Source organism: Myotis brandtii, unplaced genomic scaffold (assembly GCF_000412655.1).
Source record: "Myotis brandtii unplaced genomic scaffold, ASM41265v1 scaffold46, whole genome shotgun sequence".
Taxonomy (NCBI): domain Eukaryota; kingdom Metazoa; phylum Chordata; class Mammalia; order Chiroptera; family Vespertilionidae; genus Myotis; species Myotis brandtii.
In genome coordinates, this window is record NW_005367587.1 from 6,397,225 (window position 1) to 6,416,446 (window position 19,222).

General features: G+C 39.4%; 1 protein-coding gene across 7 annotated transcripts in view; it reads left to right on the forward strand.

Moving 5' to 3' along the window:
- Window positions 1-19,222, forward strand: part of STXBP5L (syntaxin binding protein 5-like) — a 200,552-nt gene that overhangs the window by 23,164 nt on the left and 158,166 nt on the right. For all 7 annotated transcript variants that reach the window (XM_014546987.1, XM_014546986.1, XM_005875357.2 and 4 more), the window contains exons 2-4: window positions 9,680-9,777; window positions 15,152-15,233; window positions 18,066-18,166. In XM_014546987.1, the coding sequence (XP_014402473.1) occupies window positions 9,680-9,777; window positions 15,152-15,233; window positions 18,066-18,166 (281 nt within the window). The remainder of the gene's footprint in view (window positions 1-9,679; window positions 9,778-15,151; window positions 15,234-18,065; window positions 18,167-19,222) is intronic.

Here is a 19,222-nt window from a genome sequence, read left to right on the forward strand (position 1 = left end):
TAAGTCTATTTCTTTTACCAGGTAGGGTAAGTTTTCTGTCATTATTTCTTTAAATAGGTTTTCAATATCTTGCTCTCTTTTTCTGGCACCCCCATAATGTGAATGTTGGTATGCTTGAAGTTGTCCCAGAGGCTCCTTACACTATCTTCATATTTTTGGAATCTTATTTCTTTTTGCTCTTCTGGTTGGGTGTTTTTTTCTTCCTCATATTTTAAATCGTTGATTCTCAGAACCCTGTACTCTAATGTTGAATCCCTGTATATTATTCTTTATTTCAGTCAGTGTATGCTTAATTTCTGACTGGTCCTTTTCCATGTGTTTGGCATTCTCACCAAGATCCTTGAAAGTCTCACTAAGTCTCTTGGAGGTTTCTAGAAGATTCTTGAGTAACCTTATAGCCGTGGTTTTGAACTCTATATCCAGTTGTTTGCTTTCTTCCATTTCTTTCATTTGTGACATGTTTCTTTGTCTCCGCATTTTGGCTGCTTCCCTGTGTTTGTTTCTATGTATTGGGTAGAGCTGCTGTGTCTCCTTGAGTTGGTACAGTGGCCTTATGTAGTAGGTGTCCTATAGGGCCCAGTGGCTCAACCTCCTCAGTCACCTGAGCTGGGAAATCTAAGTGTCCCCTTTGTGGGCTGTAAGCACAGTCTTGTTGTAGTTGAGACTTGATTGCTATTGGTGTCACTGGTAGGAATTGACCTCCAGGCCAATTTGCTATGAGGACCAGCTGGGACTACAGTGGGAGAGCTGCTATGCAGGAGACACCCTTATGGAGTAGGACTTTAGTGGGGATTTGGTGCTTACTGAGTCTGCCCCTTGAATGTGTTGCTTATGGATGTGTAGAGTTGTAATCTGATATGGTTTGACACTGATCACTGGGTACACTGGCTATTGGGTCTCCAGGGAAGTGTAAAGTCAGCCACTGCTTGGAGCCACCAGCAGGAGCTACAGAGAGATCTTCAGATTCCTCCTTTTTTTATGGGGTTTGGAAGTGCCCAGACGAGGCCCAGCTATGAAGGCTGGTACTGATGCTGGGTCTTAGGCTTTTTATTGATAGGTTTGGGGCTCCCTGACCCAGCCACAGCTTGGTTGAGATTTTCAAGGACAGGCCATTCATATGCAAAGGCTTGCTTATGGATGTGTAGAGTTGTAATCTGATATGGTTTGACACTGATCACTGGGTACACTGGCTATTGGGTCTCCAGGGAAGTGTAAAGTCAGGCACTGCTTGGAGCCACCAGCAGGAGCTACAGAGAGATCTTCAGATTCCTCCTTTTTTTATGGGGTTTGGAAGTGCCCAGACGAGGCCCAGCTATGAAGGCTGGTACTGATGCTGGGTCTTAGGCTTTTTATTGATAGGTTTGGGGCTCCCTGACCCAGCCACAGCTTGGTTGAGATTTTCAAGGACAGGCCATTCATATGCAAAGGCGCTGCAGGCAGCTTGGGTGGGATTGTAAATTGGATGAGGCGGGGGGGGGGGGGTTAGAGACTCACTGGTGCAGAGCAAACAGAAATGGCTTCTTGTCAGCCCTGAGACTGGGGAGGTCCCAGCACAGGAACAATGATCCCTGTACCTCCATCTGGGAGAAAGCCATCCCAAAGTTCCTGGTCCTATGCCAGACAAATGTGTCCCTCAGATCCTCGCCCTGGTGCTAGAGCTCAGAGAAAGTGAGACCTGTAAGTTCAGTTCATGGTGCCGGCCTTTCAAGAGGAACAGCTATGTCTCCAGCAGCCTTGGTGTCACTGAGCTCTAATCCGCACTGGTTTTTACAGCTCTGGGACCATGGGCTGGGGGGGGTCTTTGCTCCTCTGGGAGGCCTCTGCAGAGATGATCTCCCTCCCAATTAAAAAAGTGGCACACTTGGGTGCTGAACCCACCCATTCTGCGCCTCTGCACCTCCTACCAGTCTCAGTGTGCTTTCTTCTTTACTTCTCTAGTTGTAGGACTTCCATTCAGCCAGCTTTCCAGCAGTTCTGGATGATCATTGTTCTATATTTTAGTTGGAATTTTGATGTGGTTATGGGAGGCGGTGAGTACAGGCATTTACCCTATGCTGCCATCTTGGTTCCCTCTCCATGGTAATTTTTTTATATTTCGGATTTTTCTTGTTTCTCAAGGTAGGCCTGTTTGCTATAAACTTCCTTCTTAATATTACTTTTGCTGCATCCCAAAGATTTTGGTATATTGTGTTCTCATTTTCATTTGTCTCTGTGTATCTTTTGATATATTATTTTATTTCTTTATTGACCCAATAGTTGTTCACTATCATGTTTTTTAGTCTCCACATTTTTGTGATTTTTCCAGCTTTCTTGTAGTTGTTTTCTTGTTTTGTACAGTTGTGGTCAGAAAAGATGCTTGATATGATTTCAGCCTTCTTAAATTTATGGAGACTTGTTTTGTGTCTTAACATATGGTCTATCCTTGAGAATGTTCCATGTACACTTGAGAAGAATGTATTCTGTCTTTTGGGGATGGAAAGTTCTATAAATATCTGGTATAATGTGTCATTTAAGGCTGATGTTTCCTTGTTGATTTTCTAGCTGGATGATCTATTCATTGGTGTAAGTGGAGTGTTAAAATCTACTACCGTTATTGTCATCTGTCTATGTCATATTTTAAGTGTGTTAAAAATTGCTTTATATGTTTTGTTTCTCCTAGGTTGGATGCATATATACTTAAAATGTTATGTCTTCCTGATGGATTATCTCCTTTATTATTATGAAATGTCGTTGTCTCTTCTTACCTTTTTTGTCTTGAAATGTACTTTGTCTTATATAAATATGGTTACATCTGCTTTTCTCTGGATACCCTTTGCTTAGAGTACCTTCTTCCACATTTTCACGTGAGCCTATGTTTGTCTTTGGAGCTGAGATGAATCTCCTGAAGTCAGCATATAGTTGGGTGTTGTTTTTTAATCCATCCATCTATTCTGTGCCTTTGGTGAGTTCAGTTCATTAACATTGAGGTTGATTTTTGACATATGAGGACTTACTACAGTCATTTTATTTTTTGATTTCTGGTTGTTCCATATCTCCATTGTTTCTTTTCCCTCATGCTTCTGTTTGTTATTTTAGTTTGGTGGTTTTCTATGATGTTTTTGTTCATTTCATCTGTTTTTATATTCCATGTCTCAGCTCTGGATTTATTTTGTGATTATCATGAAGTTTATGTAAAATGTCTCAGACAAAATAGTCCCTTTTTCTTCTTATAGCATCTTATCTTCATTCACATACCAGTTCAATTCTTTTCTTCTTCCCTTATTATATTTTTATTTTCAAAAATTATTTCTTTTTATGTTGTGTATTTGTTACAGATTTATACTGTGTATAAATTGCAGTAGAGTTATTTATTTATTTGTGTTAATCCTCACCTGAGGATATTTTTTTCATTGATTTTTAGATAGAATTGAAGGGAGGGAGGGAGGGAAGGAGGGAGAGTGGCAAAGAGGTGGGGGGAGAGAGAGAGAGAGAGAGAAAAAGAAACACATCAATGTGAGAGAGACACATCAATTGGTTGCCTGCCAGGGCTGAGGATCTAACTTGCAATCCAGGGATGTGCCCTTGATTGGGAATCAAACACATGACCCTTTGGTTTGCTTGGTCAGTGCTCTAACCACTGATCACACTGGCCAGGGGTAGAGTTATTTTTAATGCTTTTTCACCCCTTTAACATTTATGTTATAATTAAGAGTTTAACACATTTTTTAAAACTTTTTAATTGAATTTATTTGGTTGACATTGGTTAGTAAAATTATAGGTTTCAGATGTACAATTCTATAATATATCATCTGTATATTGTATTATGTGTTTACCACCTCAAGTCAAGTCTCCTCCCATCACCATTTATCTCCCCTTTACCCTTGTCTTCCTCCTCCCATCCCCCTTTCCCTCTGGTAATCACCATACTGCTGTGTCTATGAGGTGTTTTTTTTTTCCCCTTAATCCCTTCACATTTTTCACCCTGCACAACCTGACAGCTGTCAGTCCGTTCTCTATCTATGAGTCTGTCTCTATTTTGTTTATTAGTTCAATAAAGTGAAATCATACAATACTTGTATTTTTTTCTGATTGGCTTATTTCACTTAGTATAATGCTCTCCAGGTCCATCCAGGCTGTTGCTAAAGATAATTCCTTTTTTATGGCTGCATAGTATTCCATTGTGTAAATGTACCATAGCTTTTTTATCCACTCATCTACTGATGGACACTTGGGCTGTTTCAAAAGCTTGGCTATTGTAAATAATGCTGCAGTGAACATAAGGGTGTATATATTCTTTCAAATTAGTATTTGGGTTTCTTTGGATATATTCCCAGTAGTGGAATCGCCAGGGTATAAGGGAGTTCCATTTTTAGTGTTTTCAGAAAACTCCATACTGCTTTCCACAGTGGTTGCACCAATCTGTATTCCCAACAACAGGGAGAGGGTTTCCTTTTCTCCATATCCTTGTCAACACTTTTGGTTTGTTGATTTATTGATGACAGCTACTCTAATAGGTGTGAGGTGATATCTCATTGGGATTTTAATTTGCACTTCTCTGGTGATTAGTGACATTGAGCATGTTTCCATACATAGATTGGTCATCTGTATGTCTTCTTTGTAGAAGGGTCTATTCAGGTCCTTAGCCCATTTTTTAAATTTGATTGTTTATATTTTTGGTATTGAGTTTTATAAGTTTTTTTATTTTTTAATCCTCACCTGAAAATATATTTTTATTGATTTTAGAGAGAAAAATTGATAGGTTGCTTCCCATATGCACTCCAACCAGGGGATGAACCTGCAACCTATTTATGTGCCCTGACCAGGAATCGAACCCACAAAATTTGGGTGTGTGGGACATCACTCCAACCAACTGAGCCACATGGCCAGGGCAAGTTTTAGATGTTAACCATTTTCAGATTTATCATTGGTGAATATGTTCTCCCATTCAGCAGGTTGTCTTTTCATTTTGTTAATCATTTCCTTTGCTGTGCAAAAACATTTTAGTTTGATGTCGTGCCATTTGTTTATTTTTTTCTCATTTCCCTTGCCTGAGGAAATACATCAGAAAAAATATTGCTAAGTTTTCTTCTAGGATTTATATGGTCTTGAGTCTTTAAGTCTATAATCCATTTTGAGTTTATTCTTGTGTATGGTGTAAGAAGGTGATCTAGTTTCATTTCTTTACATTTATCTGTCCAATTTTCCCAACACCATTTAGTGAATAGACTATCTTTACTCCATTGTATGTTTTTTACTCCTTTGTCAAGTATCAAATGACCATACAGGCCTGGGTTGATTTCTGGGCTCCCTTTTCTGTTCCACTGATCTATATGTGTTTTTATGCCAGTACCATGCTGTGTTGATTACTGTTGCCTTGTAGTATAGTTTGATATCAGTGGTGGGGGAATGTGGTGGGTGATGGAGATCTGGGTTCCTGATGGAGATATGGGTTCCTGATGGAGATATGGGTTCCTGATGGAGATCTGGCTGCCTCCTGGTTCCATATGGCTGCTGGAGCTGCTGTGCTGTAGGTACATTCCAGCTGCAGCTATGAGGCTCTTGAGGCTCTGCCACAGTCAGTCAGGAGAGGGAGCTGGATTCTCAGGTGCCAAGACTGCTTCTTCTCCACTCTTACTCTCCACCAGACAGTAGTGTGGGACTGCACCCTGGCACCTCTACTGCTACTGCATTTACTGGGGTGGTGGGCTCAGCCATGATGGCAGGTACTGTCTTTGTCTTCCCTTTTGTCTCCCTTAGGTGTTCCAATACACCCACTTCAGATGTACCAATGTGTGGCTCCCTCAATTATGCTAGTGTGTTGAGCAGAGGAATCTTTGTTGGATTGTGGATATATGATTAGTTGTAGATTTAAAGTTTGTTACAAAGAGTTTTCTCATTTCACTGTGATGCTCTTGTCACTCTAGATTTTGCTTTTTAACACAGATTGAATGTCTTCCTCTTATTAATACATGCTTAGGTAAGTGTCTAACAGTTTCTCTTCCTGGAGGCAATCAGTGTTATCAATCTTTTGTATATCCTTCCAGAGATAATTATTGCATATATATGTAAACATGGTTTTATCCCATAGCAAAAATTATAGTATAATATACATACTTTTTACCGTACTTTTTTCCTTAACAATATATCTTATCTGTCATTCCATACAAGTCTACTGTATTCTTTCTATGAGTTGTATAGTATTCAATGATATGACTGTGCCATAATTTATTCTATCAGTCCCTTATAGGTAGACATTTAAAATTTAAAAGTCAGTTATTATTACATGTTGTAATAAACTCCCTATATATAAGCCTTCCCTGAATGTACATTCCTAGAAATTGAGTTGCTTAGTCAAAGAAGATGTATATATATTTTTCCATTTTATTTTATTTATTTTTAAATCTTTATTGTTGAAAGTATTACATATGTCTCCCTTTTCTCTCCCCATTGAATTCTTCTAGCCGGCCCATACCTCCCACCCCAGGCCTTTACCACCCTATTGTCGGTGACCATGGGTTATGCATATATGCATACTAGTTCTTTGGTTGATCTCTTCCCAACCACCCAATCTCCCCTGCCTTCCCTCTGAGGTTCGAGATGTATATTTAAAATTAGTATTTTAGTATTGAAATTTCTCTCATTTATGTGTGTTGTAATTAATCTACATTCTCTCCTTACTGTTTGAATTTTATTTTATATATTTTAACAGCTAAATTGAGGTATAATTCAAAACCACACAGTTCATCTATTTTAAATATACATTTCAGTGGTTTTTAATATATTCACAGGGTTGTGCATCCATCACCACAGTTAATTCTAGAACATTTTTATTATCCCCAAATATGGCTGTTACCCTCCAATCTTCTTTTCTCACCCTTTATCTAGGAAGCTACTAAGCTACTTTCTGTCTGTATAGATTTGTTTATTCTAGACATTTATCAAAAATGAAATCGTACAATATGTGGGATTTTGTGACATTTATTTTAATGTTTTATTAATTTGTTTTTCTTTTTGCTATATGTTTTATATCCCTTTTCCAGTTTTGAGGGATATATGTTTATTTTATGTGTGTTGAGGAAAACAATACACACACACAAAGAGTTGTGTGTGAATTGATTTAGTGGTTACTTTCAGATTTTTCTAAACCAATCTTTAATTCCTACTTATTTAATTGTCAGAGTTAAGTCTGAAATGAATGGAATATTTTGGGTCTGATGTTTGCTTACTTTTTAACTTCATTTTAAGATGTGATGTTTAGCATACTTTCATCCTATACTGTTACTCCTATTAAGCCTTTTATTGGTATACTAGTAATTCTGAGCTGTTATGTCAGTGTTAATTTTGTAAGAGCTTTTCAACTTAGAAACTGCCCTTGATTTTTGCATAATTTTTAGCTTGTCTACTTAAATTAAAATATATTAATTTGAATAAATATTAAAAGTTATCTCTACATTTATTGTTTTCAATGTGCACTATTCATGCTTTTATACTAAGACCTCCCTTAAGATTCTTTTAATTTATGATAGTTCCCCTTCTCTCTCCCTCCCCGCCCCCCATGCTATTGATAATTGAAGAAACTAGATCATTTGTCTTACAGAATTTTCCACATTCTGTATTTGGCTGATAGCTCTTAACTTCAGACTTTTTAAAATGGGGGCAGTGGCTTAAGAAGGCAATAATGCTGCAAATCACCTATTTCCCTTGATATACACCCTTATTTCCAGAGCATGTTATTATCATGATCAAAGTAATCTTCTTTACAGTTGTGATAATGTTGATGAGTCTTGAATCATGATTTGGCTTTGCTCTTTGTTGTCTCCCAAAAGTACTTATTCTAGAGTTTGGCAGAGGAATCAAGTCCAATCTAAAGATATTATTTGAACTATCATGATGGTCATTGTAACAATTTTAGTATATGATTAGGGCTTTAGTTTCATAATTCTATTCCGCTCCATCAAATACAAATGTGACTGCTCTGTTCCTAGTCCTAAAGCTAATGAAGGATTATTTTTCATTATCTTGTTCTACTCCTAAGAATCATTTATATAGAAGCAGAGGCTAATTATTATTGACTCATCTGCTTTATTTTGCTAGGGAAAGACAAGTGAATACCTACATACATATATACATACATACATATATACTCACCACCTAGATTTGATAGTTATCATTTTCTATATTTATTTTATCATCCATGTATCCACCTATCTATCCATATTACTTTTTTTGATGCATTTTAAAGTAAATTGCAGATGTCAGCACACTTTACCTCTTAAAACTTCAATATGCATATCATGAACATTATATTATTTTATAATAATTTGTATTTTTTGAGGTATAATTTCATACATAGAAGTCACAAATTTAATTGAACCATTGATGAATTTTGATGTAATCCAAACCTCTATCAAAATATAGAATATGCCCTGGCTGGTTTGGCTCAGTAGATAGAGTGTCAGCCTGCAGACGGAAGGGCCCCGGGTTCGATTCCCGTCGGGGGCACATGCTCAAGTTGTGGGCTGGATCTCCCGTAGGGAGCATGCAGGAGGCAGTCGATCAGTGATTCTCTCTCATCATTGATGTTTCTATCTCTCTCTCCCTCTCCCTTCCTCTCAGAAATCAATAAAAATATTTTAAAAAATATATATAGAATATTACTTCACTCAGTAAAGTTCCTTCATATCCTTTCCCAGTCAGTGCTGCTCAGGTCAAACACTGATCTGAATTTTTTCATCATATTTTAGTTTTACTTGTTCAAAATTCAATATGAATGTAATTATACTATATGCACTCTTTTGCGTATTTTTTTATTTAGCGTAATGTTTTTGAGAATCATCCATGTTGTTACATCTATCAGTAGTTTTTAATTGTTTAGTAGTATTCCATTTTATTAGTATATGACAGTTTTTTTTATTCTTTTGTTGTTGGACATCTTGGCTGTTTCTAGTTTGTTGTATATAAAGTTGTTAGGGCCTTACTTATACTAATTACTAGAGGCCTGGAGCACGAATTCGTGCACCAGTAGGGTGCCTCGCCCTGGCCTGTGGGATCGGGCCAAAACGGGCTCTCCAACATCCCCCGAGGCGTTCCAGATTGCAAGAGGGTGCAGGCCAGGCCGAGGGATCACCCATTGATGCATGATCAGGGCTGGGGAGGGACGTGGGAGGGCTCCAGGGGGTGTCTGGCCCATCTTGCTCAGTCCCAATCAGCCAGACCCCAGCAGCAAGCTAACCTACCAGTTGGAGCATCTGACCCCTGGTGGTCAGTGCATGTCATAGCGACTGGTGGACGGGCTGACTGACCCCTGGTGTTCAGTGTACGTCATAGCAAGCAGTTGGGCAGCCTTAGCATATCATTAGCATATTATGCTTTGGTTGAACAGCTGACCGGTCAACTGGACACTTAGCATATTAGGCTTTCATTATATAGGATTATATTGTACATATGTTCTTTATTTTCTTGGGTACATACATATGAGTGGAGTTTCTAGGTGATAGGACAAATATATATTTAGTTTCATAAGAAATTGCAAGACATTTTTCCAAAATGGTTGTGTCATTTTATGCTCCTACCAAGATTTCATGATAGGTGTTTTTTTAATTGAAAAGAAAATATTATTTTAATCACCCTAGTGGTTGGATAGTGGTATTTGTGATTTTCATTTTCCTGATGACTATTTTTACTATTTCCTCTCTTTCAGACAGTTCGGCATGGTTTTCCTTATCAGCCCACAGCATTAGCTTTTGATCCAGTTCAGAAAATCTTGGCTATTGGGACGAGAACAGGTGCTATACGAATGTATCCTTAAGTTTTTGTTCACTACTTGTTATATTAACAATTACATTTCCTTAAGTATTCAGGTGAGTGAATATATTTGTAACCACATAAAAATTATTGTTTCTTTAGAACTAACAATTGTGAAAACCAGCATTGTCAGATATTTTGGCCTATTTTTTTTTTGTTTAATATTCTTACTAGAGGCCCAGTGCACGGATTCGTGCACCGGTGGGGTCCCTTGGCCTGGCCTGCACCCTCTCGCAATCCGGGACTCCTTGGGGGATGTCGGAGGCCTGGTGGCATGAATTCGCCCAATCATACATACATATGAGTGGAGTTTCTAGGTGATAGGACAAATATATATTTAGTTTCATAAGAAATTGCAAGACATTTTTCCAAAATGGTTGTGTCATTTTATACTCCTACCAAGATTTCGTGATAGGTTTTTTTTCATTGAAAAAATATTATTTTAATCATCCTAGTGGTTGGATAGTGGTATTTGTGATTTTCATTTTCCTGATGACTATTTTTACTATTTCCTCTCTTTCAGACAGTTTGGCATGGTTTTCCTTATCAGCCCACAGTATTAGCTTTTGATCCAGTTCAGAAAATCCAGGCCCAGGGACCCCACTGGTGCACGAATCTGTGCACCGGGCCGATTTCGGCCCGATCTACACAGGCCAGGGTGAGGGACCTCACGGTGCACATATTCGTGCACCAGGCCTCTAGTATACATATAAGATTTTTGCTTAATCTCTTCCTGCCCTCCCCCCTTTCCTCTGAGATTCATCAGTCTGTTCCATGTTTCCATGCCTGTGCGTTGAGCTTCTGCCCCCTGGTGGTCAGGGCGCATCATAGCTACCAGTCAAACGGTCACTTAGGCTTTTATATATATAGACTAGAGTCCCAATGCACAAAATCCATGCAAGAGTAGGCCTTCCCTCCCCTGGCTGCCAGCACCAGGCTTCCCTCTGGCACCCAGGACACGGGCTTCCCTCACAGCCCTGGCTTCATCTGGGAGGTTGTTCAGAAGGACGTCTGGTCTAATTAGCATATTACACTATTATTAATATAGATTGCTTTCAGAGAGGAAGGGAGAGGGAGAGAGAGAGAAACATGATGAGAGTCATCGATTGGCTCCCTCTTGCACACCCCCTACTACCTAGCCCACAACCTAGGCATGTCCCCTTAACCAGAATCGAACCTGGGACCCTTCACTCTACAGGCCGATACTCTATTCACTGAGCCAAACTGGCTAGGGCTGGCCTATCTTTAATGTCTGTGATATGAGTATTTATATCCCTTCTTTAATTCCTGATATTGGTAATTAGTGTCTTTTCTCCTAATCAGTGTGGCTAGAAGCTTATCAATTGTATTGGTTTTCAAAAGACCCAACTTTTGGTCTGATTGCTTTTCTGTATTGTTTTTCTATATTCTGTTTCATTGATTTTACTTTGATTTTTAAAATTTCCTTATTTTGCTTAACTTTGGGTTTAATTTTATCTTTTTCTGGTTTCTTAAAGTGGAAATTGAGGTCACTGATTTGAGAACTTTTCTTCTTTTCTAAAATATGCTTTTAGTACTGTATATTTCTTCCCAAATATTTATTTAGTGCCATCCCATTTTTTAAAATAACCTTTTTATTTTGACATAGTTGCAGGTTTAATTGTAGCTATGAGAAATAATACAGAGAAATCCCATGTATTCTTTACCCAACTTCTAATAGTAACATCTTATTAAACTATAGTGTAATATTACAACAAAGTTATTGATATTGATACACTCAAGGTACAGACCATTTTTATCATCACAGTGATTTCTCATGTTGCCTTTTTGTTGATGTTGTTTTTAATCCTCATCTGAGGATATTATTTCCATTGATTTTTAGAGAGAATGGAAGGAAGGAAGAGAGACAGAGGGAGAGAGAAACATAGATGTGAGAGAGATACATGGATTGGTTGCCTCCCACATGCACTCCGACTTGGGCCACGGGTTAGCCTGCAGCTAAGGTACATGCCCTTGACTGGAATCGAACCCACAACCCTCAGTCTGAGGGCCCATGCTCTAACCAGTGAGAAAAATCGGCCAGGGCTTCATGGTGCCCTTTTTAAAAAATATGTTTTTATTGATTTCAGAGAGGAGGGGAGAGAGAGAGAAACATCAATGATGAGAGAGAATCATTGATTGGCTGCCTCCTGTACACACCCCACTGACAGCCCAGGCATGTGCCCTAACCAGGAATTGAACCATGACTTCCTGGTTTATAGGTCGACGCCCAACCACTGAGCGCATGCCAGTCAGGCTTATGTTGCCCTTTTATTATAGTCATACCCTAGCTCTCCAATTCCCCCACCCCCATACATGACTCCTGACAGTCACTAATTTCTTTATTTGTCTGTTAATTCTATCAAATTCTGAGAGTAGAGTAAATTTGATTCTCCAACTCTGTTTCTGTATATATTTATTTTTCTTTCCAGCTCTATTAGTTTTGCTTTGTTTTTCAGGGCTCTGCAGTTTGGTGTGCACATATGTATGACTAGAGGCCCAGAGCACAAATTCATGCACAGGTGGGGTCTAGCTGGCCCGGCCCCAATCGGGTGGATCGGGGCCAGGCCTGTCGGGAGGAGGAGACAGCAGGAGGTTGGCCAGCTGGCCTGCCCCGATTGGGGCCTGATCAGGGCTGGGCCGGCAAGGGGAAGGGGACGCTGGGGGTTGGCCAGCCGGCTCTGCTCCTGACTGGAGTGGGGGGCCGATTAGGGGCAGAGCTGGCTATGAGTAGGGGGCCGCGGGCCAATCGGGTGGTGGGGGCCCATCGGTGATAGGACCGGCCGGGGGGAGGGGCTGCAGGTAGTTGGCTGGCTGACCCCGCCCCCCCCATTTGGGGAAGGGGACAATCAGGGGTAGGCTGGCCAGGGCAAGGGGCCACAGGGAGGTTGGCTGGCCCCACCCTCGATCAGGGTAGGGGAAGCTGATCAGGGATGGGGTGGGCCAGGGGGAGGGGCTGTGGGAGATTGGCCGCTGGCCCCACTGCCGATCGGGCCGGTTCACTGGCCACAGTGGGCGTCATAGTGACTGGTCATTATGGTCGTTCCGGCGTTCTGGTTGCTGGCTTTTTATATACATAGATTGTCATGTCTTCCTGGTAGATTGATTCCTTTATCATTATATAACATCTTTATTTGTCTCTAGCAACTTTCTTTGCTCTGAAATCAACTTTATTTGATATTAATATAGCACCTCCTGCTTTTTAAAAAATAATGTTTGCATGATGTATCTATTTTAATTCTTTTATGTTAAACTTACTATGGCATTGTATGTGAAGTGAGTTTATTATAGACAATATGGATCATTTTTTCTGTTTTATTCTTTTTGAGGTATAATTAACATATAATGCTGTGTTTGTTTCAGGTGTACAATATAATGATTCAATGTTTGTGTATATGTTGAAATGATCACCACAATAAGTCTAGTTAACAGGCATTACCACACATAGTCACAACATTTTTCTTTTGTGTTTTCTACTATCTTAGTAACTTTCAAATATACAGTACAGTATTATTAACTATAGTTACCATGCTGTGCATTACATCTCCAGATTTTATTTATTTTATAACTGGAAATTTATACCTTTTGACCATCTTACCAATTTGGCCCACTTCTCAACCCTAATTCTTGCAACAACCCATTTGTACTCTGTATCTATAATTTTCGTGTTTTGGGTTGTCTATTCGTTCTTTTGTAGATTCTACACATGTGAGATAATACAGTATTTGTCTTTCTCTGTCTGACCTATTTCACTCAGCAAGATGCCTTCCGTGTCCATCCATGTTGTCACAAATATTGTCCTTCTGCCCTAACCAGTTTGGCTCAGTGGATAGAGTGTCGGCCTGCGGACTGAAAGGTACCAGGTTCAATTCCGGTCAAGGGCATGTACCTTGGTTGAGGGCACATCTCCAGTAGGGAGGTGTGCAGGAGGCAGCTGATCGATGTTTCTCTCTCATGGATGTTTCTAACTCTCTATTCTTCTCCCTTCCTCTCTGTAAAAAATCAATAAAATATATTTTAAAAAAACACAAAAAACAAAAAAAACCCCCAAATATTGTCCTTCTTTTTAATGGCTGAATTATATTCCATTGTAGGTATATGTACCACATTTTCTTGATTCATTCATTCATCAGTGAATACTTTAGTTGTTTCCATATCTCAGCTATTGTAAATAATGATGAATTGAATATGGGGATGCATGTATCTCTTCAAGAGAGTGATTTCATTTTCTTTCTGGGACTGCCCCAGGGGTTGGGGCTATGTATAGGGCCCTTTCAGGATCTCTGGGGGCACAGACAGAAATTTATCCTGTTTGGTGCCTGTGCCAGCAGGCCTGCTTGACACAGAAGCTCAACATAGGCTGAGGCAGGGGGCTAATGAGTTACAGAGCCATTTCAGAATCGAATCTATAATCTGATCAAATTTGGTAGCCTTACCTCTGGGCAGTGGTTCTCAACCTTCCTAATGTCGTGACCCTTTAATACAGTTCCTCATGTTGTGGTGACCCCCAACCTTAAAATTATTTTCGTGGCTACTTCATAACTGTAATTTTGCTACTGTTATGAATTGTAATGTAAATATCTGATATGCAGGATGTATTTAGGCGACCCCTGTGAAAGAGTCATTCGACCCCCAAAGGGGTCGCGACCCACAGGTTGAGAACCGCTGCTCTAGGGGCTTCCACACTGCAGCTGAGACAGGCTGGAGCTGGTTCAAAGGTTCATGGAATTTGGCTGGTAGTTGCCCTTTTATTATCCCCTCCTCTCTGAAATCAGGTATTCAACTACCTGAATTTGTTTGTGGAACCTTAGACAAATGTTTTCTTTTACTTCTGAGTTCACAACCAGGACCAAGGTCTCTATGCCTATTTCCTGATCCATTCATGGGCTTGACTCCTCTGGGTCCCTTGGTGTATGGTGTTTGCTGGTGACAAATCCAAATCCAAACTGGGCTGTAACCACATTTTCAGGTGTACAGAGCTATTTCCATATTGTTTTGGAGAGCTGGGTGTCAGTCTGCCTTCTCAAAATGGCTCTCTTCATTCTGGGACTGCTCCAGGGTTTCACAATCTACTTGAATCTAGTAGGCTTCCATGAAGGCCACTTTGTCTGTGTATGGATGCCAGATTATTTTTGTTGTGAGGGACATCTTATTTGGCCATTTTGCTGTTATCCCGTACTATATGATGCAATTTGCATTAACAAAGACTAAGATTTTTCAACTCTTTATTTTCAAAAGTTAGGATAACTGAAAAACAAAATATCAGTTATTAGGTAAGTTAGTTTATTTTTTTCTTGTTAGTAGAAGTGCTAATTAAAATGTTAGAATCCTTGACTTTTATTTATATTAGACTTGGGAGACCTGGTGTTGATTGCTATTGCCAACATGAAAGTGGTGCAGCTGTCCTGCAGCTCCAATTCTTGATCAATGAGGTAAGGATTTTCTTTTTACTATTTCTCTCTCTCTCTCTCTCTCTCTCTCTCTCTCTCTCATACTGCATTCATTGATATAATCTTTTTATATTTTGATTCTAAATCAGCGGTTCTCAACCTGTGGGTCGCGACCCCTTTGGGGGTCGAACGACCCTTTCACAGGGGTCGCCTAAATACATCCTGCATATCAGATATTTACATTACGATTCATAACAGTAGCAAAATTACAGTTATGAAGTAGCAACGAAAATAATTTTAAGGTTGGGGGTCACCACAACATGAGGAACTGTATTAAAGGGTTGTGGCATTAAGAAGGTTGAGAACCACTGTTCTAAATGCTTAAAGACATATGTATATAGTATTATTCATGGTCAAAGTTTTCCTAAAAATGGTACTCCAGTGTTTGTCAGTTTATTAAATTTTAAAAGAAAAAGTTGTATATCTTAGAAGATCCTGTTATTGTGATTGTGTAGAATAACTTATAGATTATTTAAATGTTTTTAAAATATTATTGAAATATTTCACTTGCTTCAGTGATCATAAAACTTTTATTCTATACACGCTCTGCCCACCAACTTAAATTTTATAATCCAGCACTAGTTTCATGTTTTGACTTTATCTTCCATGAAATAATCTTTTCACTTATGTACCTATGGGCTCTTTTATATGTGTGTATCTCCATGTGCATATGTTAGTATATGTATGAATTTGTATATATTTATGTATCCATAGCTATTATGACCATTGTTGCCTACCCTACACATATTTTATAAACCTATGGTGATTAGGAACTCCCTAAAACAAAATATTTATAAAGTTCAGAAAGGTTGAAGATCTTCCATTAGTTGAGGGCTACTTAAGTCCATCTCAACTCAGATTTTTATTTTAATGGGAAGATGTTTTATTTAATTTGAATGGCCATCTCATAGCCTTTTATTTTTTAAAATATTTTTAATAGATTTTTTTAAAGAGAGAGTAAGGGAGAGGGAGAGAAACATCAATGTGAGAATAAAAACATTGATTGGCTGCCTCCTGCATGACCCCTACTTGTGATTGAGCCCACAACTCAGGCATGGGCCCAGACCAGAAATGGAACTGGCAACCTTTCAGTGCCCAACCAATTGAGCCACATTGGCCAGGGCATAGACCTTTTTATAAAAAAATTATTTTAATCCTTCAATTACAGTTGAGTTACAATATTATATTACTTTCAGGTGTACAATATAGTGAGTATACATTTCTATAACTTACTAAGGGTTCAATCCAATAAGTCTAGTACCCCTCTGACACCATACATAATTATTATTATATTATTAACTATACTGAGTGGCCAGATTATTATGACCATCTGACGTTTGTAGGCAAATTAGCTATAATTTCACGCTGAAGTTGCTAGAGGGCCAGACCATTATAAATAGGGAAGCAGGTTGTTTACCATGACAGTAGAAGTGATTTTTTTCTGAAGATATAGGTAAACAATATGATTTAACAGCCTTTGAACATGGGATATATTTGAACGTGAGTGGCCAGATTATTATGACCACCTGAAGTTTGTAGGCAAATTAGCTATAATTTCACGCTGAAGTTGCTAGAGGGCCAGACCATTATAAATAGGGAAGCAGGTTGTTTACCACGACAGTAGAAGTGATCTTTTTCTGAAGATATAGGTAAACAATATGATTTAACAGCCTTTGAACATGGGATATATTTGAACGTGAGTGGCCAGATTATTATGACCACCTGACATATACACACACACACACACACACACACACACACACACACACACACACTAGAGGCCTGGTGCATTAATATGTGCATGGGTGGGGTCCCTAGGCCTGGCCGGTGATCAGGGCCGATTGGGGCCAACTCACCCAGTCCCGATTGGGACCGGGCCAATCAGGGCCTGCCATTCGGGGGGAGGGAGAGGGAGAGGGATCTCGAGAGGTTGGCTGGCCAGAGGGGAGGAACTGTGGGATGTGGCCAGCCATAGGAGATTGGCTGTGGGAGCACAATGACCACCAGGTGGGCAGCTCCTGCGTTGAGTGTCTGTCCCCTGGTGGTCAGTGCACATCATAGCTACTGGTTGTTCTGGTCGTTCGGTCGTAATTGTTGCTTAGGCTTTTATATATATAGATATGGCATCTGCCATATTAAGTAGAAAATAGCCTACTGTATTTGAAATAGAATTTATTTGTAATTGGAGGTTTTGTATAAAAAGAATCTCAACATTATTTTTGAAGTACTGAATTCTAGTTGGAAAAATGTTTTCTTTTATTGTAAATTTTTTTTTTATTATAGATGAAACTTCTTGAACTATAAAAACAATCAGATTATACCAAATATACTTTTTAGGAAGAATATATACTTTTCAACCATAGTATATAGGAAATTCTTACAAATGGAGAATTTTATATGACTAGATTGAATTTTAAAACCACGTTGGATATTTGCTTCTTTGCAAAGCTATATAGTACATGTGTGAATAGTAGAAACAAAAAAATTAAGTTTTTTTCAAAGACAATAGAAAAAAGCCTTAAAAGTCACAGTGATGCTTATTATAATTATTTCTTTCTATTGGTATATGCATATTCCTTGAGCTAGTCATCCTGATTAATCCCTATGCAAAGTTACTTGTTTCTTCCACTTCAGCATTCTTATCCTTCCTGATTGAAGTATGTGCAGTTGAACTTCCTTGTATTTCTAGGTTATATAGATACAAATAACTCTTCAAGCAGTGAAAAATTCAGTAAATTAGTTTGCTGTTTTTCCTTCACAAAGATTCCTAAGTTAAATAAATCACTTGCTAAGTTTGTCTTCTTTTTATTCCAGGGTGCTTTGGTCAGTGCAGGTTCAGATGATACACTTCATTTGTGGAACCTTAGACAAAAAAGACCAGCTATTCTTCATTCTCTTAAATTTAATCGAGAACGGTAAGAACGTGTGAGTTAAACAATTTATTAATGTACAATAAAATTATTTCCTGAACAAATTATAGGTTAACTTTTCAAAGATCTTTTTCCATAATCTTAATAGCTAGAAATAACCTAATGTTTATGATTATTTTATAATAGTTAATTTTCATAGAAAATTCATAGGTCATATAGATTTAGTCATCTACTAATGGATAACTTCTAACATTTTTGTTCTCCTTGCTAAAAAACCAGGGTTCTGGAAAGGGATCTGAGGCTGTTAAGCCACAAGGTGTACCTAAAAGTTAAAAAACAAAACCTTTTTCTCTTTTAAATGTCTAAAGAGCACAAAATTGATCCTTCTTTTTTTACTGCTGCATGGTATTCCATGGTGTAAATGGAGCTATGATGGGCACTTAGGCTGTTTCTAGATCTTAGCACTTGTAAATTGTGCTGCTGTGAATAAAGGGGTGCATACATCCTTTCTGATTGGTGTTTCAGGTTTCTTGGGATATATTCCTAGAAGTGGGATCACTGGGTCATCAGGGCCTATCGGGGCTGTCTCACCTAGTCCCGATTGGCAGCCAACTGCCAGGGCTGCCAGCTACCGGATGAGGCCTGCCAGACGGGGCCAAAGGGATTGGGGGAGGGACCGTGGGAGGTTTGCCGGCCAGGGGGAGGGACTGGGGGAGGTTGGCTTGCCATGGGAGGTTGGCTGTGGGAGTGCACTGACCAGGCAGCTCCTGCATTGAGCTTTTGCCCCCTGGTGGTCAGTGCGTGTCGTAGTGACTGGCCAACCGATCGTTCTGGTCGTTCAGTAGTATTGGTTGCTTAGGCTTTTATATATAGAGACTAGAGGCCCGGTGCACAAAAATTTGTGCACTCGGGTCCCTCAGCCCGGCCTGTGCCCTCTCGCAGTCTGGGACCCCTCGGGAGATAACGACCTGCTGGCTTAGGCCCGCTCCCAGGTGGCAGAGGGCAGGCCCAATCCCTAGGTGCAGCCCCTGGTCGGGCTCAGAGCAGGGCTGATTGGTGAGTTGGGGCACCACCCCCTGTCATGCACAGAGCAGGGCGGAT